At 46.8% G+C, this 20,665-nt stretch overlaps 1 protein-coding gene across 25 annotated transcripts in view; it reads left to right on the forward strand.

The window, feature by feature from the left end:
• Positions 1-19,472, forward strand: part of ZMYND8 (zinc finger MYND-type containing 8) — a 148,748-nt gene extending 129,276 nt beyond the window's left edge. For 15 of the 25 annotated variants that reach the window (XM_008014850.3, XM_008014921.3, XM_008014953.3 and 12 more), the window contains 6 exons: positions 1,965-2,043; positions 4,632-4,871; positions 7,376-7,536; positions 8,513-8,579; positions 16,106-16,189; positions 17,918-19,472. In XM_008014850.3, coding sequence (XP_008013041.1) covers positions 1,965-2,043; positions 4,632-4,871; positions 7,376-7,536; positions 8,513-8,579; positions 16,106-16,189; positions 17,918-18,054 — 768 coding nt within the window. In that variant the 3' untranslated portion in view covers positions 18,055-19,472. The remainder of the gene's footprint in view (positions 1-1,964; positions 2,044-4,631; positions 4,872-7,375; positions 7,537-8,512; positions 8,580-16,105; positions 16,190-17,917) is intronic. The other 10 variants (XM_008014928.3, XM_008014970.3, XM_008015009.3 and 7 more) reach the window with 2 other exon arrangements.
• The last annotated feature ends 1,193 nt before the right edge of the window (positions 19,473-20,665 follow it).

Consider the following 20,665-nt stretch of genomic DNA (forward strand, 5'->3'; position numbering starts at 1 on the left):
CCCCTTTAGGTTAATTCCCTATCAGGGCTTGGAGAGTGGGCCACTTCCCGGTTGTCTGTGGATGGTACAGTGTGGGCCAGATACAAACAGGTTATCAGGTGAAATGACAAGTGGCAGGACGGATCATCTAAGGTGACGTTGGAGAACTGTGGGAATCCTTTACAGAGCTATTGACCTTTTAGGACTTGGCAGCATTAGGCTGGCGCTCAGATGAAGAGGAGAAAATCTTCAGGAAGGCAACCTTGTGGTTCCTTAAACAGAAAACATTGTGAATACAAAGATTTAAGAGAGGCCCCAAGAAAAATCAATGAATCCCCTTAATAGTTTTGCAAATATGACCTTTATGATTATGCTTCAGACATCAAATAAGAAGGGAAAAAATAATGCTTTAGAAACAACTTCATTCTTGTTTGTATACATCGTAAGAATTGGTGTGTGGTTGAAAATACAGGTTCATAGTATCTCACCTGAAACCTTGGGTCTGGATGTATGCCAGAAGTTTTTTGGATTTTAGAGAGGTAATATGCAACCCCCCACAATTAGAGACACCATTTCTGCAATGAAATGTGATTGTTCACACTACGTGAATAAATCACGTTTTCTCGGCCTTAGCTATACTGACGTTTGCACCAGGTACTTTTCTGTTGTGGGGCTGCCCTGTGCATTGTAGGATGTTGAGCAGCATCCCTGGCCTCTACACACAGATGCCAGCAACCCTGCTCAATTGTGACAACCACAAATGACTCCAGACATTCCCATGACAGGGGAGAGTACTCAAAATTGCCCCTGTTGAGAACTACTGTGATAATTAAACACTGTTTATTATTATTTTTTAAATTAATTTTTTTTTTTTTTTTTGAGATAGAGTCACCCAGGTTGCAGCGCAGTGGCATGATCTTGGCTCACTGCAACCTCCGCCTCCTGGGTTCAAATGATTCTCGTGCCTCAGCCTCCCAAGAGCTGGGATTACAGGCGTGCGCCGCCGTGCCCGGCTAAATTTTTTTTTTTTTTTTTTTTTGGAGACGGAGTCTCGCTCTGTCGCCCAGGCTGGAGTGCAGTGGCCGGATCTCAGCTCACTGCAAGCTCCGCCTCTCAGGTTCACGCCATTCTCCTGCCTCAGCCTCCCGAGTAGCTGGGACTACAGGTGCTCACCACCTCGCCCGGCTAGTTTTTTGTATTTTTTAGTAGAGATGGGGTTTCACCGGGTTAGCCAGGATGGTCTTGATCTCCTGACCTCGTGATCCGCCCGTCTCGGCCTCCCAAAGTGCTGGGATTACAGGCTTGAGCCACCGTGCCCAGCCAAGTTTTGTATTTTTTTTAGTAGAGATGGGGTTTCTCCATGTTGGCCAGGCTTGCCTTGAACTCCTGACCTCAGGTGATCTGCCTACCTTGGCGTCCCAAAGTGCTAGCATTACAGGTGCGAGCCACCGCACCTGGCCAAAACACTGTTTAATTAGTTTCCTATCAGATCAGGTCGAGTTTATTTTCCCTTCAAAATGAGTTTGGCCCCAAAGCCGCACTTCCCCTGCCCAGAAATACCCTTTGGTTTTCAGAGATGTCAGGCTTTGGAATTTCAGGTGAATAAGTGTGGCTCGCACCACCTAAATGTTGTTATGTAAGAGCGAAAATCCAGCTGTCTTTGTATTTGTTTCATATTTATAGACCAAAATCCTAATCAAACCCTTAATATATTATTTATATGAAAGTCTGGTCCTTGTCACTTTAAGTGGCTTTCCCTCGTGCCAGTATTTCTTGGAATCGATGGCCTATTTATACTTGGTTTTCTGAACCAGTGTTTCTGGTGAATTTGGGTTCGCTCACTAGTACTCACCTCTCTGAACTATAGTTGTGGGAAGGTTAGCATGATTCCCGTACCCCTCACAGCCAGCCATGGTTGAGCTTCTGAAACCTGCTGGTGAACTGCATGAGACAGCTTTTGAAGATGCTCGCTCTCCCTCTTCCAGATTCGCAGACTGAGGATCGAGATAGAGAAGCTCCAGTGGCTACACCAGCAAGAGCTCTCCGAAATGAAACACAACTTGGGTAAGGCCTGACACGTTGGTCTGGACGGAGGAGGGTTTTGTGTGTGAACTTGTTTGCACCTCTGGAGTCAAGCCCAGATGTGAGTGCGGTTAAAACTAGGCTAGGATTGTATGACTTGTAGGGAGACCACAGAATCCTGAGAGTCTGGCCTGGAGAAACCAGGTATAAGAGCGGGTGTTGGTGGGAGCCCCCCTTTCCTCTGTTCAGAACACCAGCCTCAACAATAAAATAATGAGGATTGGTCAGCTCACACCGCGTAATTCCAGCCCTTTGGGGGGCCCAAATGGGAGGATCACCTGAGCCCAGAAGTTCAAGGCCAGCCTGGGTAATCTGGCGAAACCCCATCTCTACACAAAATTTTAAACCATTAGCTGGGTCTGGTGGTACGCTCCTGTGGTCCCAGCTGCTTGGGAGGCTGAGGAAGGAGGATCACTTGAACCTGAGAAAAGTTGAGGCTGCAGTGACCTTAACTAATTTCGTCACACAAACTGTTGTGATAAAGGGATCTGTTATATCCCTGGTTTTCCTTTTCTTTTTTTCATACTCTGCATGCTATGGATATATCCCCAGTTTTCAAGGGAAGAAACTGCCATGTTGAGGAAGTTATTCAAGGTGACATGGCCACAGTTCAAGTCTGGGCACTCTTCACCCTGTTCATCATTGAATGCCGGGCCCTTAAATAATATCTGGATGCATCCCATGCACTGCTCAGTGTGGAGAAAGATACTTTATTGGTCCCTGGATTAGATTGACAGATGTTGTGGCCCATCATTCTGTATAGATAAGCTTTTCCCCAAAGGTAGGAGTGATTGCTTCAGATCCTCACGTAGCATCAGATGGGCTGCTGGCAGCAGCAGAACTCTTAGGTTGAGGACCCATGCCCAGATGTGCCTACCTGCTCACCTGTGGTCTGCATCAAAGTCACAGACATGAATCCTTTCAGAGCCCCCTGGAGAGAAGCCCTTGGTTCATTGTTTCTGGATGCTTATTTGGGTGCTGTTGCTTCTTCTCGTTTTCCTTTTTTTTTTTTTTTTTTTAAAAGACAGTCTCACTGATGTAGTCTCAGCTCACTGCAGCCTCTGCCTCCCAGGTTCAAGTGATTCTCCTGCCTCAGCCTCCTGAGTACCTGGAATTACAAGTGTGTGCCACCATGCCTGGCTAAGTTTTGTACTTTTAGTAGAGACGGGATTTTAGCATGTTGGCCAGGCTGGTCTCAAACTCCTGGCCTCAAGCGATCCACCCACCTTGGCCTCCCAAAGTGCTGGGATTATGGATGTGGTCCACCGCCCCTGCCACCACTTCTTGTTTTTATAATAAAATCAGGGAATCTTACTTTCATAAATCCTTTTCTTTTTATGTGTTGACTATACATTTGAAAAAGTTACCTGTGGGCTGGCCAAAACTTAGCTATGGTTTGCAGGCCCATAGTTAAAGGTAGTTTGATTGACTCAAAGGTTCTGTCTGGCCACAAGTAGTTAACTTCTTTATGAGGGGTTAATTTTCTTTTATAAAGTTCAGGAAGAGTATTTGAAGGAATTGAGGAACCATTTCCCTCCCCTCCTCTCCCCTTCCCTCCCCTTCTGTCCCTTCCCCTCTCTTGTCAATGGAGTTTCACTCTTGTTGCCTAGGCTGGAGTGCAATGGCATGATCTCAGCTCACTGCAACCTCCGCCTCCTGGGTTCAAGCAATTCTCCTGCCTCAGCCTCCCAAGTAGGTGGGATTATAGACACTCACCGCTGCGCCCAGCTAATTTTTGTATTTTTAGCAGAGACAGGGTTTCACCATGTTGGCCAGGCTGGTCTCGAACTCTTGACCTCAGATGATCCATCCGCCTCGCCCTCCCAAAGTGCTGGGATTATAGGCATGAGCCACCGCACCCGACTTATTTTTCTTTTAGGTCACTCCTAAATGAATTACCAGTGGACTTACTGAAGTAAAATTAGAGAAATCTTGGTAGGCTGAGTAGGTTCATAGTTGTCCTGTTAGTATAATCTTCAGCCACAGTCCCATCTGGATCCAGTGCCACAAGAGATGCCTACAAGAAAGCATGCCTGAGTTCTAGGCCCAGCTAGCTGTGTGCCTCAATTTCCTCATCTGTGAAAGAGGCAGAATAGTAATACTTACCCCGTAGGATTATTAGGATGAGGGTTACTTGAGTTAATGTTTATGAAGTTCTTAGAACAGTGCCTCCATGTAGTGGGTGCTATATAGGTATAGATTGATAGGGGGGAAACAGTTTATGTTAATGAATAATAGGATGGAAAGTGAGTTTTGGTGGCAGTTGTTTCAAGGGTTACTTTGAGGAATTCCCAGAATGTAGTCTGGTGTTGAAAATCCTCTGGGGCTGCAGTTATCTCCACGCTGGGCGCCTCATGTCCACTCTCAAAAGGCAGCACCATCTGGTCGCTATGATGAATGCCCTATTTACAGATGAAGACTTGGGCTAGGTTATTGCCCATGGGCACACAGCCAGGGCTTCTCCCAGCCAGGTCTTGCACCCACGTCTGCCTGAATCTGGGGGCAGGAATAGCCCCACAGCCCGGGCTGGGGTCAGGTGATGAACAGTGTTCCTTCCCCTCCTCCACCAGAGCTGACCATGGCGGAGATGCGGCAGAGCCTGGAGCAGGAGCGGGACCGGCTCATCGCCGAGGTGAAGAAGCAGCTGGAGCTGGAGAAGCAGCAGGCGGTGGATGAGACCAAGAAGAAGCAGTGGTGTGCCAACTGCAAGAAGGAGGCCATCTTTTACTGCTGTTGGAACACCAGCTACTGTGACTACCCCTGCCAGCAAGCCCACTGGCCTGAGCACATGAAGTCCTGCACCCAGTCAGGTAATGCACTGTGGGACTGCCTCCCATCCTGGGCTGCAGTGGCTGGGCATTGGTCTCCCCTGTGGACCTCAGGGGTCTCAGGGCTAATTGACAAGGGAGGTTGCCTGGTTTCTGGTCACTTTCACTCAAAAACAACTGTGTCTCTTACACATAGGTGAGCAGCATGCAGGCACATAGCTAAGACTTGAGCCAGGGACATTTTGAACCTTTGATTTTTGCAGAACCCTTGATCTCTTCTCAGGCCTAAAATGTCAGTAGTACTGAAGTTGAGACACTGTGGTTTTTTTTGGCAGTAATGGACTTGTGGCTTTAGATAATATGGATTCCCAATTTCTTTGTTAAGTAAAAAGTGTTGGTATGGAACTAACCTATCTTTGACACTGCTGTAATATTTGTAATTACCCTTTCCAACATAGAACAAGCAGTCCCCAGGCCTACAACTTCCATCAGGAAGCACTATCTAGTTAGAATTTATCAATTCTTTTTTTTTTTTTTTTTTTTGGAGACCGAGTTTCACTCTTGTTGCCCAGGCTAGAGTGCAGTGGCGTGATATTGGCTCACTGCAACCTCCGCCTCCTGGGTTCAACTGATTCTCCTGCCTCAGCCTCCTGAGTAGCTGGGATTATAGGAATAAGCCACCACGCCCGGCTAATTTTTTGTATTTTTAGTAGAGACGGGGTTTCTCCATGTTGGTCAGGCTGGTCTTGAACTCCTGACCTCAGGTGATCGGCCCACCTCGGTGTCCCAAAGTGTTGGGATTACAGGCGTGAGCCACTGTGCCCGGCATCAATAGTATTTTATGAATTATTATTATTATTTTGAGACAGAGCTTTGCTCTTGTCCCCCAAGCTGGAATGCAGTGGTGTGATCTCGGCTGCCTGCAACCCCGCCTCTTGGGTTCAAGTAGTTCTTCTGCCTCTGCCTCCCGAGTGGCTGGTATTACAGGCACACGTCACCATGCCCAGCTAATTTTTGTATTTTTAGTAGAGACGGGATTTCGCCATGTTGGCCGGGCTGGGTCTTGAACTCCTGACCTCAAGTGATCTGCCAGCCTTTACCTCTCAAAGTATTGGGATTATAGGCATGAGCCACCATTCCCAGCCTATAGGTGATTTTTTTACAATTAGCTTTAATTTGTGGCAAATGATACTAGCTTTGTATGGTTGGAATTAAACACTTCCATTTTAAAGAATTTCAAGTGTCACATAAATAATACAATAAGGTAGAATGTCTACAGATTGGCAAAATTTGCAAGATGGTACGTAAATGACTCAAGGGTGAGCTTGACCAGGGGTTAGTAAACCTTTTCTGTGAAGGGCGAGAGTGAATATTTTAGGCTTTGTACACCATGTGGTTTCTATTGCTACTACTTAACTCTGCTGTTGCAGTGCAGAAGCAGTCTTAGATGATATGTAAATGGATGGACGTAGATGATATGCAAATGGATGGATGTGGCTGTCGGCCAATAAAACAGGCAGCACTAGCTTGCCAGCTCTTGCTCTAGACAAATCTGTCTGTTTTTTATTATTTTTTAAAAGGCATTATTGGAGCATACCTTGCCCTGTTCTTTAGTCTTTAGGGAGACATCTTCTTTGTAGAGACTTTTGGTCTCTCACTGGAGTAAAGTCTCTTTGTGGTTTCCCTACGTTCTGGAATGTGTCTGATAAGCCTTTTGCTGTTTTGCCAAGATGGCCAAAATGTCCTTCGGCTTTCCTTTTTTTGTGATATAATTACATCTGTTCTTCCTAAATTCCTCCCCAATGCCCTGTTTTTCTATGTGTCCAAGTTTCTGCCATCTCCAGATGCTCTGGGCCTCTGACAGCGAGCGTGTCGCCTTTCATGTGGTTTTCCTGTCCCACCTTAGAAGGAAGCAAGCCCCTGGGGCTAAAAATACAGGTTTCCACCTAGAAATTACTAAATAGAGTAACCCTAAATTGGCAGTTACCGGTTGGCTCTTGTTGATGTGCTTTGTTTGTTCCCAGAATGATTTAATAAAACTTGAATTGCTAACCATTAAAAATCAATGTGTTGGCTAGGCACAGTGGCTCAAACCTGTAATCCCAGCACTTTGGGAGGCTGAGGTAGGTGGATCACCTGAGGTCAGGAGTTCAAGACCAACTTGACCAACATGGTGTAACCCCATCTCTACTAAAAATACAAAAATTAGCTGGACGTGGTGGTGTGCACCTGAGTCCTAGCTACCTGGGAGGCTGAGACAGGAGAATCACTTGAACCCGGGAGACAGAGATTGCTGTGAGCCGAGATCATGCCTCTGCACTCCAGCCTGGGTGACAGAGCGAGACTCAGTTTCAGCATGTTTATGTTAAAATTTGGAATTCCAGCTTCTGGAAAACTCTCGCAATTCGGCCCCCTTGAGCCTACACTTTTATGCCCTGGGTGGGGCTGAGCCTTGGGTGCCACTGGGTGCAGGGCGGGGCTCCATGCGTGTTTCAGAATCATCATACTCTGTGTATATGTGGCATCTCTTTCTCCTTTGTCCCCAGCTACTGCTCCTCAGCAGGAAGCGGATGCTGAGGTGAACACAGAAACACTAAATAAGTCGTCCCAGGGGAGCTCCTCGAGCACACAGTCAGCACCTTCAGAAACGGCCAGCGCCTCCAAAGAGAAGGAGACGTCCACCGAGAAAAGCAAGGACAGTGGCTCGGTGAGGATCCCCCTGTGCCTTTGGCTAGTGACATCTACCCTTTGTGCCAAGTGGACTTAGGACCCCCTGTCTGCCGCCCTGAAAGTTGCATGTTTTGGGAAGCTTGTCGTAACAGTGTGCCAGAATTTCCAGTGGATGTGTGGGAACATGGAGCCTGAGCTGGTGTGTGTAGGACCTGGCAACTGCTCCCTAGTACTCTCCCCTGGGGCCCTCAAAGTGTAGAGTAGTGTCGCCCAGGAAGACTTTCTGCAATGATGGAAATGTCCTATACCTCCCACCCAGAATGGTAGCTGCTAGCCACATGCAGCTTTTGAGCACTTGAAATGCAGCCAGTGTGACGCAGGACCGTATTTTACAATTTTATTTAATTTTAACTAATTGAGATTTCGGTAGCCACATGTGGCTAGTGGCCGCCACATTGGGCCACGAAGGTTTCACCTCCTTGTTTGCCAGGGTGTGATGTATGTGACATCGATGGTATGCAAAGACTATTTTCATGAGTATATAGTTTTTTACATTTTTAGTCATTGTTCGTCTATTTCAGTGCATGTTAGGAAAAAGATCAATCGTTAGACTGTCAGTTAAAACACATTGGTTTAACTGATAGTATTAGCTAGTCAGAGGCTAGCATGAATTAAAAGCAGACTGATAGAATTTTGAACTCTCTTCTTGGATATGGCAAAAATCTGGAGGGGAGTCTGTTAGTGAGTGGAGTTTAGGAAACAGTGGATGTTCTAGGGTAGAATGAGGGGCCACCCTGGTGCTGTGTTCCAGCCTGTTCAGTGTGGGAAATGGCACCCGGGGTTTGGCCACCTGGCCGCCCTGTGCCCATCACTCCCACCTGACCGTGCCAGGCAGAGGGCACTGAGATGCTTTGGGGGCAGCGATGAGCACCCCCATGACTCCCTGGATTTCCCGGTGGGGGCGACATTAGCCTCAGTGCCTTGAGTCCATCTTTTTCTTTTTGTATTTCTAGACCCTTGACCTTTCTGGCTCCAGAGAGACGCCCTCCTCCATTCTCTTAGGCTCCAACCAAGGCTCTGGTATGTTGCCCCCTGGTGGGCGAACGGTGCTTTCACATTTCAGATGGGCAGATGGGGAGCCATTTTGTCAGGGAGAATTTGAAGAGTTTATTCCAATGGTTTCCAAACGATCATGGATCCTTAGAGGTGCCTGGGGTGGGTCAGTGGGGGTGAGTGGGTAGCTGAGCATGTTAACTTTCAGGTACCTCTTCAAACTGATTGGTATTACCTGTTGTATTTACTGGGGATCCACATAAAACTCCACTTGGACAGAGGCCTCTGTTGCTGACCTGGGGTAGGGTAGAAGAAGTGCATTTGAATTGGGGAGTTTTTTTTTCTCTCAGGGAAATGAGCGTGGTAAATGACACTGTGTAAGATTTTTTTCTGAGGTTCTAACACTTGCATATGGTGGATGAAGGCGCTCAAACCTTTGAGAATTGAAGGTAGTACTCAGGTGGATGATCTTTCTGTAAAATCCTTTCCTTTTGGAAAATAACCTGACAGGCAGATTTGGGGAAATTTTCTGAGACTTGACATCTAGGGTTTTTCTTCTGTGGAGTTTGAGCTGTCTTCCTTCCCTAGCCCAAAGAATCTTTTTCTTGCACTTTCTTAAAGCAGTTTTGGGTCATTCCAGAAGGGTTCAGAGAAGGTGCCTTCCTGGTGGAAGACAGTTTTATTTCATTTAAGGTTTTTGCGTGGCACCACAGCTCCAGTACCTTTCTGCTTGCTGATTGATTGATTGATTGATTGATTGATTGATGTTTTGAGACAGAGTCTCGCTGTGTCGCCCAGGCTGGAGTGCAAGTAGCATGATCGCAGCTCAGTGCAACCTCCGCCTCCCATACTCAGGTGATTCTCCTGCCTCAGCCTCCCATGTAGCTGGGGCTATAGGCACACACTTCCACGTCTGGCTAATTTTTAAAATAATTTTTTGTAGGCTGGGCGCAGTGGCTCACACCTGTAATCCCAGCACTTTGGGAGGCTGAGGTGGGCAGATCACAAGGTCAAGAGTTCGAGACCAGCCTGACCAACATGGTGAAACCCTGTCTCTATTAAAAATACAAAAATTAGGCGGGCGTGGTGACGTGCGCCTGTAATCCCAGCTACTTGGGAGACTGAAGCAGGAGAACCCGGGAGGTGGAGGTTGCAGTGAGCCGAGATCGTGCCACTGCACTCTAACCTGGGAGACAGAGTAAGACTCTGTCTCAAAAAAAAAAAAACAACTGTATAGATGGTGTTTTGCCATGTTGGCCAGGTTGGTCTTGATCTGTTGACCTCAAGTGATCCTCCCGTCTCAGCCTCGGGAAGTGCTGGGATTATTGGCATGAGCCACTGATGATTCTCTTGAGCTGAAAAGCAAACATTTCATTTCACTTCTGCATATTGAGTGCATGGAGGAAGAAGTGATGTCCATTGTTAGGGGGTTGGGAACGCTTTCCTGAAGGGGCTAGGCCTTGAAAGTTGGGTGGGATTTGGGGGCACAGTCAGGGAGTAATATGAGCTTGCTTTAGGAGGGAGGATATGAACTTGGCATTAAATATGACTGAATCACCTATTGAAAAAGCAACTCCCTCTTCACTTTCCCTTGTAACAGGCTCAGTTTAGTGCTAAGATGTCTTTAGCATCTCTCATATTTCCTGATTCTCTTTTTAACAAAGACTGAGCAGACTCTAGATTTTAGCAGCATGCTCCCCACCCTAGAACTTTTAATTTAAGGTTTTCATTACATTCATTTTTGGAGTTGCCTTTGACAGCAGATTTTATTGGTTTTGTGTTTTTTGTTGGCTAACAATAAAAGTTTATTTATTGACCTAAGTTATAGAAGTTTAAAATAAAAACATGAACTAAGTAATATGTAAGAGGACTATGGATGTGTCGGAATGGCACAGGTGGTGTGAGGAAGCTCCAAGTTAGGGAAACACTGTTTCAGACAGAGGGGCGCTGTTAAGGTTTTGGAGCCTCAAAGTGGCTTGATCGATATGGCATCCGAGAAGATGAATGATGCCGTGGTGGGATGAATCTGGCAGGAGTCCATGGGCGTCAGGAGGGTGGCATACAGGAATTTAGTTGGGAGAGGCATCGTATTCCATTCCAGGCTGGAGGAGTATTACCTAGACCAGGGTCAAGAAATTTTTTCTGTAGAGGGCCATTTAGTAAGTATTTTAGGCTTTGCAGGCCACATGGTCCGTGTCCTAGCTGCTCACCCTGCCATTGTAGTGTGAAAGTAGACATAGATAATATGTAAACAAATGTATGCCCTGTGCCAATGAAACCTGAATTGCAAAAACAGGCATTGAGCTGGCCATAGTTTGCTGACTCCTGACCTGAGGCACACTATCCCAGGGAGTGGAAAGGAGAGGAGGCAAGAAGCCCCAGTAAATGGTGGGAGGAAAAGGGGGGCCAGCAGGGGGTAGGAAGGGGCAGTTTTTCTGAATAAGGCAGATAAATCCCTGTCTCCGTGGAGTTTCAGAGGAAGTCAGAAGAGCAGCTATTGGTGCTACTGAACAGCATGAAGCACTTACACACCGTATCATGTTTCTTCCCAATGTCCGTGAGAACATAGTTAGTATTTCCATTATACAGATGAGCAAGTTGAGGTCCAGACGTGTTAACTCAGATGCCCAAGTAACTCAATGAGTAATTGTGAGAGCCAAGACTTAAGTTCACATCTCGCCAGACTCATGCTTTGAAAGGTGAGTGGGATTTGGGGGCACAGCCAGAGGGAGTAACATGAGCTGACTTTAGGGAGGTATGAACTTGGCTTTAAATATGACAGAACCACCTATTGAAAAAGCAATTCCCTCTTCGCTTCCCCTTCTAACAGGCTCAGTTTGATGCTGAGATGTCTTTAGCATCTCTCATATTTCTTGATTCTCTTTTTAACAAGGACTGAGCTTTGCAACCATATGCAACTAACTGAGCTTTGCAATCCAGACTCGTGCTTGCAACCATATGTCAGGTATACTTAGGTGGACCCCTATAAAATTGCTTTTGTAACTCAAAAATGGCTGAGTAATGGCACTTGTGTCTGGCTCTACTAATAAGGCACTGATCTCTGGGAAACGTCAGGGTGCAGATGTGGCCTTTTTTTCCTCATCCAAATCTACTAACTCTCTTGTTTCTATACCTCCCTCCTTCCCACCTCCTTACCCAGCTCCTACCCAGCTTAATTGCCATGCAGTACCCTTGCTAATACAACCCAGTCTCCCAGGCCTGGAATGTTTTCCTAACATGTCCATCTGCCAAAACCCCACCTTGGAAGAACCCCAGCTTTCCACTTTTGATTTACCTGCACCTGAGCCTCAGTGCTTAACTGCACAATGTTATACAAGAACACAAACTCATCTCATCACACATGCAAATCTGGGTCACTGACCTCAGAAGCAAAGATTCTCTTCTGCCTGGTCATCTTTCCAATATCTGTTTTTCTTTTATCAATACTTTTTGTCCTAAGAGACCTGTATTCTTTTTTTATTTTATTTTTTTGAGACAGAGTCTTCGCTCTGTTGCCTAGGCTGGAGTGCAGTGGCATGATCTCGGCTCACTGCAGCCTCCACCTCCTGGGTTCAAATGATTCTCCTGCCTCAGCCTCCTGAGTAGCTGGGATTATAGGTGTGCACCACTGTGCCCGGCTAATTTTGTATTTTTAGTAGAGAGGGGGTTTCACCATGTTGGCCAGTCTGGTCTTGAACTCCTGACCTCAGGTGGTCCACGTGCCTTGGCTTCCCAAAGTGCTGGGATTACAAGCTTGAGCCATTGCGCCTGGCCCTGTGTTCCTTTTTTTTTTTTTTGGAGACGGAGACTTCGCTCTGTTGCCCAGGCTGGAGTGGAGTGGCATGATCTCGGCTCACCTCAACCTCTGCCTCCTCAATTCCAGCGATCTCCTGCCTCAGCCTCCTGAGTAGCGGGGATTACAGGTGTGCATCACCATGCCCAACTAATTGTTTGTATTTTTAATAGAGACAAGGTTTCACTGTGTTGGCCAGGCTGGTCTTGAACTCCTGACCTCAAGTGATTCACCCACCTTGGCTTCCCAAAGTGCTGGGATTACAGGCGTGAGCCACCGAGCCTGGCCAGAGGCCTGTGTTGTAATCCAAGTTTTGGTTTTTTTTTTCATCGGGATTTTCCATCATCCATAATGGCCATTTCTCAAGTTCTCTGCTCTGTTTTGGACCTCCCTGCATCTCTGCCTGCATCACCATCCCTGGGTGCTCAGGGCTGCTCCTCTGCCCTCTGCGAGGTGTGCTGTGTCCTTCTCTCCTGCCATTCAAAGGCATCTGCATCCTTCGTTATAGCCAAACTTCTCACTCTGTACTGCTTTTCTTCCTAGGCACTTAAATATTCTCATCTGTCTCCAAGTGCCTTCCTTGACACCTTGCATCTCCAATAGAATGTTCTGTGACAATGGCCATATTTGCACTGTCCACTATGGTAGCCACTAGCCACGTGTCGCTGCTGAAGCCTTGAACTGTGGCTAGTGTGACTGAGGAATGGAATTCAACGTTCTATCTTATTGTAGTGGTTACCATATTGAATGGCACAGTGTAAGACCTGTCCTGTCTCCTTCCTCAACCCAGTTAGATGTCTCTTCTAGGGTTGTTATTCTAGAGCGAGGGTGCACCTGTAGTCCCAGCTGCTTGGAGAGGCTGAGGCAGAGGGTCACTTGAGCCTAGGAGTTTTGAGGCTGCAGTGAGTGCCTATGAATAGCCACTGCACTCCAGCTGGGCAACAGAATGAGACCTCATATTAAAAAAAAAGGCATTTCATTTTGTCTCCATTTCCCTTTCTTTACACACTCTGCCGCTGATATGATACAGTTTCTATTCTGATACTCCACCATCCCCCTAAGCCATTAACAGTCATGGACATTTTAAATTATTATTATTATTATTATTATTACTTTTTGAGACGGAGTCTTGCACTGTTACCCAGGCTGGAGTGCAGTGGTGCAGCCTTGGCTCACTGCAACCTCCGCCTCCCAGGTTCAAGCGATTCCCCTGCCTCAGCCTCTCGAGTTGCTGGGATTACAGGTGGACACCGCCTCGCCTGGCTAAGTTTTTGTATTTTAGTAGAGATGGAGTTTCACTGTGTTGCCCAAGGTGGTCTCAAACTCCTGAGCTCAGGGAATCCACCCACCTCGGCCTCCCAGAGTGCTTGGATTACAGGCGTGAGCCACCACGCCCAGCTGACATTTTTAATTCTAAATGTTGCTTTGAAACCTAAGGGACAGGATCTTGCCTTGTTGCCAAGGCTGGCCTTGAACTTGGCCTGAGGTCAAACGATTCTCCCACCGCAGCCTCTTGAGTAGCTGGGATCAAAGGCATGTGCCACCGTGGTCAGCGGCAGAGACTTTCTTCTTAAAAGATGACCAGATTGGCTAGAATCATGGTATCTTCATGTCAGAAAGAGCCTCCTCTCCAGGGTTTGGATAAAGATTGAGGTACATCCAGGGATACACTAAAAGAGATTTAGCCCCACATTTAGGTCAGGTGTGGTGGCTCATGCCTATAATCCCAGCACTTTGAGAGGCCAAGGTGGGCAGATCATTTGAGGTCAGGAGTTAAAGACCAGCCTCACCAACATGGTGAAACCCTGTCTGTACTAAAAGTATAAAAAATAAGCTAGGCGTGGTGATGCACCCCTGTAATCCCAGCTACTCAGGAGGCTGAAGCAGGAGAATTGCTTGAACCCAGGAGGCAGTGGTTATAGTGAGTTGAGATCACGCCACTGCATTCCACTCTGGGCGACAGAGTGAGACTGTGTCTCAAAAACAAGAGATTTAGTCCCACATTTAGGACTTGGAAAGAGGCTGGGCACAGTGAGAGCACTGTGGAGCCCATGGTCAGAAACTGGCAGGAAAAGTGCGTTTTGCAGTCAGTGCCACAGTGATTCTGAGAGCGTGAGTGAGAAGCTGCAGGGAGGCCACAGGGGTCTGTGTGGGAATGCAGCCTTCGGTCTTCTCATTCTTCCCGATTTTCTCACCAAAGCAGTTTGTGTTGACAGGTCACGTCAAAGCAGAAAGACGTCCTCAATTTTGATCCCCTTCTAATTAATTCTTCATCCGTCTCACTATACTTCTGCCAGCACTTGCTTTCTGGTGACAGCGCACGTGACATATCTAGAGGGAGCATGGGTTTTAAAAACATCAAGGCTCCTGTGCTATTTATGTGCATCAGGTACTAGGACAGTACATCTAAGTTTAGTTGGAAGGGAGAGAATTTTAGTAGGGGTATGAGCTCCCTTAGTATGTGGGCACGGGCCTCTCCTGTTCGTCTTTTCATTTTAAGCTTTTAGTTAAAGACATATATGCACAGAGTTGCAGAGAATAAAATAGTGCAGGGAAAAACTCTTCCTAGTTCCACTTTGCACTGCTCATTCTGGTCCTCCTGTTACCTCCTTACTAACAAATAATGTACTTGCCTATACCTCTATTTCTTGACTTTATCTTTAGATATTACTTGTTGACTTCCAGTTTTAAAAGGTGAGAGTTACTCTTCCTCTTCCCACACTACTGAGGTTACTATTTTATGTGCTACCTTGCTCCAATGAAACACCTGCCTCCTTAGCTCTTTTGTTTCGTCTGCTACAGATATCTCTTGACCCCTCTTTTGGCAGCCCATCTTCTCCTCACCTCTCCTGCCCCTGTCGTAGCCAGACTTCTCACCTGCCCTGTGACTTTCCCGTTGTCAAGGTTGAGAACATGTGCATTCTGTTCTATAACTGCAGTTAAGCCTCACTCTTGTCTGTTGGCTTAGTCTAGAAAGTTGCAGTGTGACAATTCTTACTTACATGATTATGACCATATCATTCATGGCAGAGTCACATAGTATACTGCGATTATATTTCCATTCTTTTACAGCCTTACTTTTTCCTAGAGTTTCTGTTTTTTCTCTTGATCTTACTTTCAATTGTTTTCCTATGAAACTTCTCACCATATCAGTTATTTATGGAGACTCCTTTCATATCACTGTTTTTTGACTCTTTGATTTCAGAGGTGATTTGTTGGTGTGCTACCATCATAGCTGAGAATTTAGCTTACTTGCCACCTCATCTGGAGCCCCTTCCTCAGTCCTCCTCATAATGTATGCCTTCTCCATCCTCTCCTCCCTATTCTGTTATCACTGTGGGCAGTTGATGTTATTACTTGCCTTAAGTTGTCTAGATTTCTGGGATGGTGCCTTCAACCTTAGCATGTTTCTAGTGCCCACCTCCATTTCCCATGGTTGAATTAGGCTATTGGCAGAGCTAGTGGTTCTGAGAATTTGTGGCTTACAAAATGCTGAGTTGCTTTTATGTCATTGTATACCTTATTTCCTACCTGTAATGCTGTGCTGTGTCCAGTGATCCTGTTTGTGGTTTGATATGCATTTTTAAAGAGCCTTAGTCTCCTGTGCTTGCATTAAAGTTGGACAATGGTGACATGAATGAAGGTGCCAACTGGTTCTAATAACAGCAGCCTGTTGATGAACAAAAATAGTAAGCACTCGGGGTTGTGCGGAATTCCAGCTCTCTGACAGACTCTGAGGCTACCTGTGCTATCTCTTCAGTTAGCAAAAGGTGTGACAAGCAACCTGCCTATGCCCCAACCACCACAGACCACCAGCCGCACCCCAACTACCCCGCCCAGAAGTGTAAGTATGACCCTGTCTCACGGAAGCTGCCGGGGCTTCTTCCTGGCATGCAGAAGGCTCGTTCTGTGTGTGTCCGTGTGTGTTTTTTCTTTGTGGGTGTGTCTTCTCCTGTTCTTTTGAGTGGTGGGTCTTCCTTTGCAATGTTTCTTCTTTGCTGTGCCTCTGGTCGCCATCACAAACTGCATTAGGAAATGAGAGCGAGCATGTGGCCTGGCTTCTTGATGGAGATCGTCCTCGCTCTGTTCTTAAAGGGTCCTAGATGAACACTGATTCCCTCCTGTGGTGATTGGCTGTGGCAGCCAGTGTCCCGTGTCCTCTCCATATGAGGAGTGAGGGCCTGCAGATCCCTCCATTGGCCAGCCTGGTTCTAGGAGAGAGATACTGAACTCAGCTTGGCCCTGGTCCCATTTGTTCTAGTACCCGCCGGTGGTCTCTGCCCTCACCAGAGCTGGAAGGACTTGATGTGGTTTGACCACATCACTGTAGGATATTCTCACGGATGGGGATGACCAGCTGGATCACTCCCCAGAGTCCTTCCGAAGAACTAAAAGCATAGGCTTGGCAGCTAAGGGAAGAAGGCGTAAGAAGGCAGGTTGAGGATTGTTAAGAAGACTCTGCCTTTGCCCCCAGCTCTGCCTGCCATAATATTGCTCCCTTTTGGTCACCGATGCAAGTGACTAAGAAGAGTTCTCTCCTGAGTAACTACATGACTTTGGAGATCTTTGTCATTCTCTTCACTGCTTATCTTCCAGAACTCATGATTACCCACACATGCCTTTTTACCAGGCAGCAAGAAATGCAGCCCCCCTAGGTAGTAGCGTGGTCCCCTTCTTGGCCCACTCCACTCTTTCCCTCAACCTCTTTCAACCAAACATCATCACCCACATTAAGAAATTGAAAAATAATTCTGTCCCAGTCTGTCTGAACTTAGTAAATGATCCAGGATGTGATGGGATCTTAGGGCTTGGCCGGAAGTTTCTCCCAGTCAGCCGTCCAGCAGAGCCTGCAACACTTTAGCTGTTGGCTAAAGTGCTCTTCACAGACACCTCATTCGGCTCTTCCTTCAGCTTCTTCATTTATTTCTTACTCAGTCACTACTCAGCTCCTTGTCCATGTGTCCTTGAAGCCATCCTAGGTCTTACTCTGGTTCTGAATCCTTTAGTCACCCATAAGCTTGTCCTTACCGGGAGTCAGTGGGTCTGTGTTCCCAGGTGGACTTACCCATTCTTCTCCTTTATGATCCTCTCCCTTGGGTGGACAAGTGTGATTTGGTTGTAAGTCCATTTTTAAGTAGCCTATACATGGATAAAAGAAAGCCCACTGACGGAAGTAGACTGCATGCCAAATTTCGGTGTCTTTCTCCAGGAGCCAAGGTTGGACCCAGAAGTGCATGGGGTGCTTGTGTCGTTCAGTGATGTAGTAAGGGTACACGGTTCCAGACACGGCACAAGAAATGCCTTCCTTGGCAGTTCACAAATCTTTATTCTCTGTGAGCATGACACCCTACTGTTTTTTTCAACTGGCTGTTGTTAAATCCTAAAAAATAAGTTGTGCTGCCTTTCTGTTCTCCAGACCCACAGATGTAGGACAGTCAGTGGTGGCAGTGTTTGAACCATCAGTGGGGAGGGGAAGGTGGTTTCCTGTGCAGGAAGGGCAGGTCAGACTGCAGATAGTTACGCTCAGGCACAGGTGGGCAGGCATGCTAAACACACTGGTTTTCCTCCTCAGACCATTCCCGGAGTAGTAAATCCAGTTGGAGCAGCAGCGATGAGAAGAGGGGATCGACACGTTCCGAGCACAACACCAGTACCAGCACGAAGAGCCTCCTCCCGAAAGAGTCTCGGCTGGACACCTTCTGGGACTAGCAGCGAGTCGGGACACAAACCACCATCCACCCCACTGGAGAAAAACCCAGACGCCCGGAAAAGAAGAAACAACAAAGGGAGGAGAACAGCCACTTTCAGACTTGAGAATGACAAAACCCTCAGTTGAGCCTGAGCCCCCGGCGCAGGGGCTGCTACACTACAGGACACCCGGCATCGGCTTTGATTGCGAACTGTTCACCCATACGAGCCCTGTGCTTTAGGTGTAAATAATGTATAATTTGTGGATGTCATTGAAACCTAGAGGACCTTCCCCTTTTTATATTTGTATTAACTTTAACTTATAAAAAAAAAAAAAGAAAAAGAAAAACAATTAAAAAAAACCAACCAACCAACCCCAACAACAAAAAGAATGTTTTGGTATTGGAGAAGGGATGGTCAGTTAGCCTGTCAGTCACACAATGGAATGGATACTGGGCCCGGGGACCACTTTCACACTCACGTCCTCATCCTTGGATACCCAGTGGAGGGCGAGCCGTTTTTCACTCATGTGTCTACACAGCATGTTGGGATCGGGAGTTTCGGCACAGACTCTATCCTGTCAAGCCGTTGGCTCCTTTCAGCTACTACGTTACGACGTTCCTAAAACGCAAGCTCTCCGGACCAGACGGACACAGGGAGAAGCTAGTTTCTTTCACGTGATTGAGATGATGACTCTACTCCTAAAAGGGAAAAAACCATGTCCTTGTTTACAGAAGAGAAACCGAAACAAGCCCCACTCAGCTCAGTCACAGAAGAGGAGAACATAGAAAGTGTTAGGATCATGAACTCTGAAAAAAAGAAATCTTTGCTTTGTGGTTCCTTTAAACACACTCACACACACTTGGTCAGAGATGCTGCACTTCTTGGAAGCAAGGACTCAAAGGCAAGGTGCACGCAGAGGATGTTTGAGTCTGGGATGAAGCATGTACGTATTATTTATATGATGGAATTTCACGTTTTTATGTAAGCATGAAACACAGGCAGTATGAGAGAAAGCAAGGCCCCATCATGCTGTCCGTACACTACGTATGCTGTAGAGCCATTTTGTATGTTGTGTAAAACAAAAAGCATTGATCAAAAAGCAAAAGGTGATGTATGTATATGAGAAAATTAATTGTACGATATCATTCCAGTACGTTTTGTTGTACATTTTAGTCTTGTTTACTTTCTCTTCATTGTTGATAAGAGGATGCGAACTGTACAGTTTCCAGCTAGTTACCCATATTAGAGAAGAAATAAGAAGAGAGTATTAGAGGAAAACAGGAGAGAAAGAACATTTGTGAATTGCAGTTGTCAAAAAAAACAAAAAAATAGCCTAGCTGGCCTTATTTGTGAAGCATAATTGCTTTTAGCATATGGAAGTATTTTTTCACATTTTCTTTGTATAAAATTTGTATTAAACTTAAATATCTTTTTGATGGTGGTGTTTCTTTGTCACTGAGCCAGTAGACTCACACGGTATGCTTTTTGGGTTTTCCCATTCCTTCCCCCACCCCCCGATTTTTTCAGATTTCTTTACCTTTTTTTAATTAAACTGTTTTGGAAAAATGCCGTGGTCGTCCTCGAATTTGCAGTTTTCCATTTGGTCGGGATGGCTGTGTCAGGTTTGCACGACCAAACCCAGAAGGGGCCATGAGAGGTCACGAACACCCCCCACAGCCAAGTGGTGGGCACACCGGAGAGAATGGTCCCTAGTGGGTGCTTCCCACGCCAGTCCTCGTCAGACAGTTGGGAGAGGAGGGAGTTGTCTTTCTGGGGCCAGTAGGGAGGCCGAGCTAACAGGCCTCCTGTGGGTAGCAAGGATCCCGGCCCCTCGCAAGTGCCCTGGTCCATGGCTGTGAGCCTGGCTAGAGGTGCACAGGGTATGAGTAGAATGAAGCCGGCTTGAAAGGCTGAGGTTTGGTTTCCTGGGCAGCAGTGTTCCTTCTCTGGAATCCAGTAGCTCCCCAGGAAAGATCTCCACAAACCCCTTCCTGTGCCCAGGGCCAAGATGTGACATGGCCGGCAGGGGAGGTTGACCCTCATGGGTATAAATGCATTCGTGCCAATCAGCAAACACGCATGGCGTCAGGCACTGCCCAGGCACTGAGGATCCCATGGTTCTGTCAAGGAGTCGGGTCCCTGCCTTCATCAAACTTGCATCCTAATGGGGACAACGATCGCTCAGTTACTCAAGTAGTATAGGAGACCTGTCATGAGCCATGCACAATTTGAGTTACTGGGGACAGATGGTGAGCAGGGCCTAGGAACCCTGTCAGGGTGGGCCTCTCATTCTTCACAGGAAGACAAGACCGTCTACAAATTTATTTTTATTTTTTGTTTTTTGAGACGGAGTCTTGCTGTGTCACCCAGGCTGGAGTGCAGTGGTGCGATCTCGGCTCACTGCAACCTCCGCCTCGCGGGTTCAAGCGATTCTGGTGCCTCGGCCTCCCAAGTAGCCGGGGATTCAGACGCGCACCACCATGCCCGGCTCATTTTTTTGTGTTTTTAGTAGAGATGAGGGTTTCACATATTTCCCAGGCTGGTCTTGAACTCCTGACTTGAAGTGATCTGCCTGCCTCAGACTACCAAAGTGCTGGGATTACAGGGGTAAGCCATGGCACCTGGACGT

Source organism: Chlorocebus sabaeus, chromosome 2 (assembly GCF_047675955.1).
Source record: "Chlorocebus sabaeus isolate Y175 chromosome 2, mChlSab1.0.hap1, whole genome shotgun sequence".
In the NCBI taxonomy this organism is placed as follows: domain Eukaryota; kingdom Metazoa; phylum Chordata; class Mammalia; order Primates; family Cercopithecidae; genus Chlorocebus; species Chlorocebus sabaeus.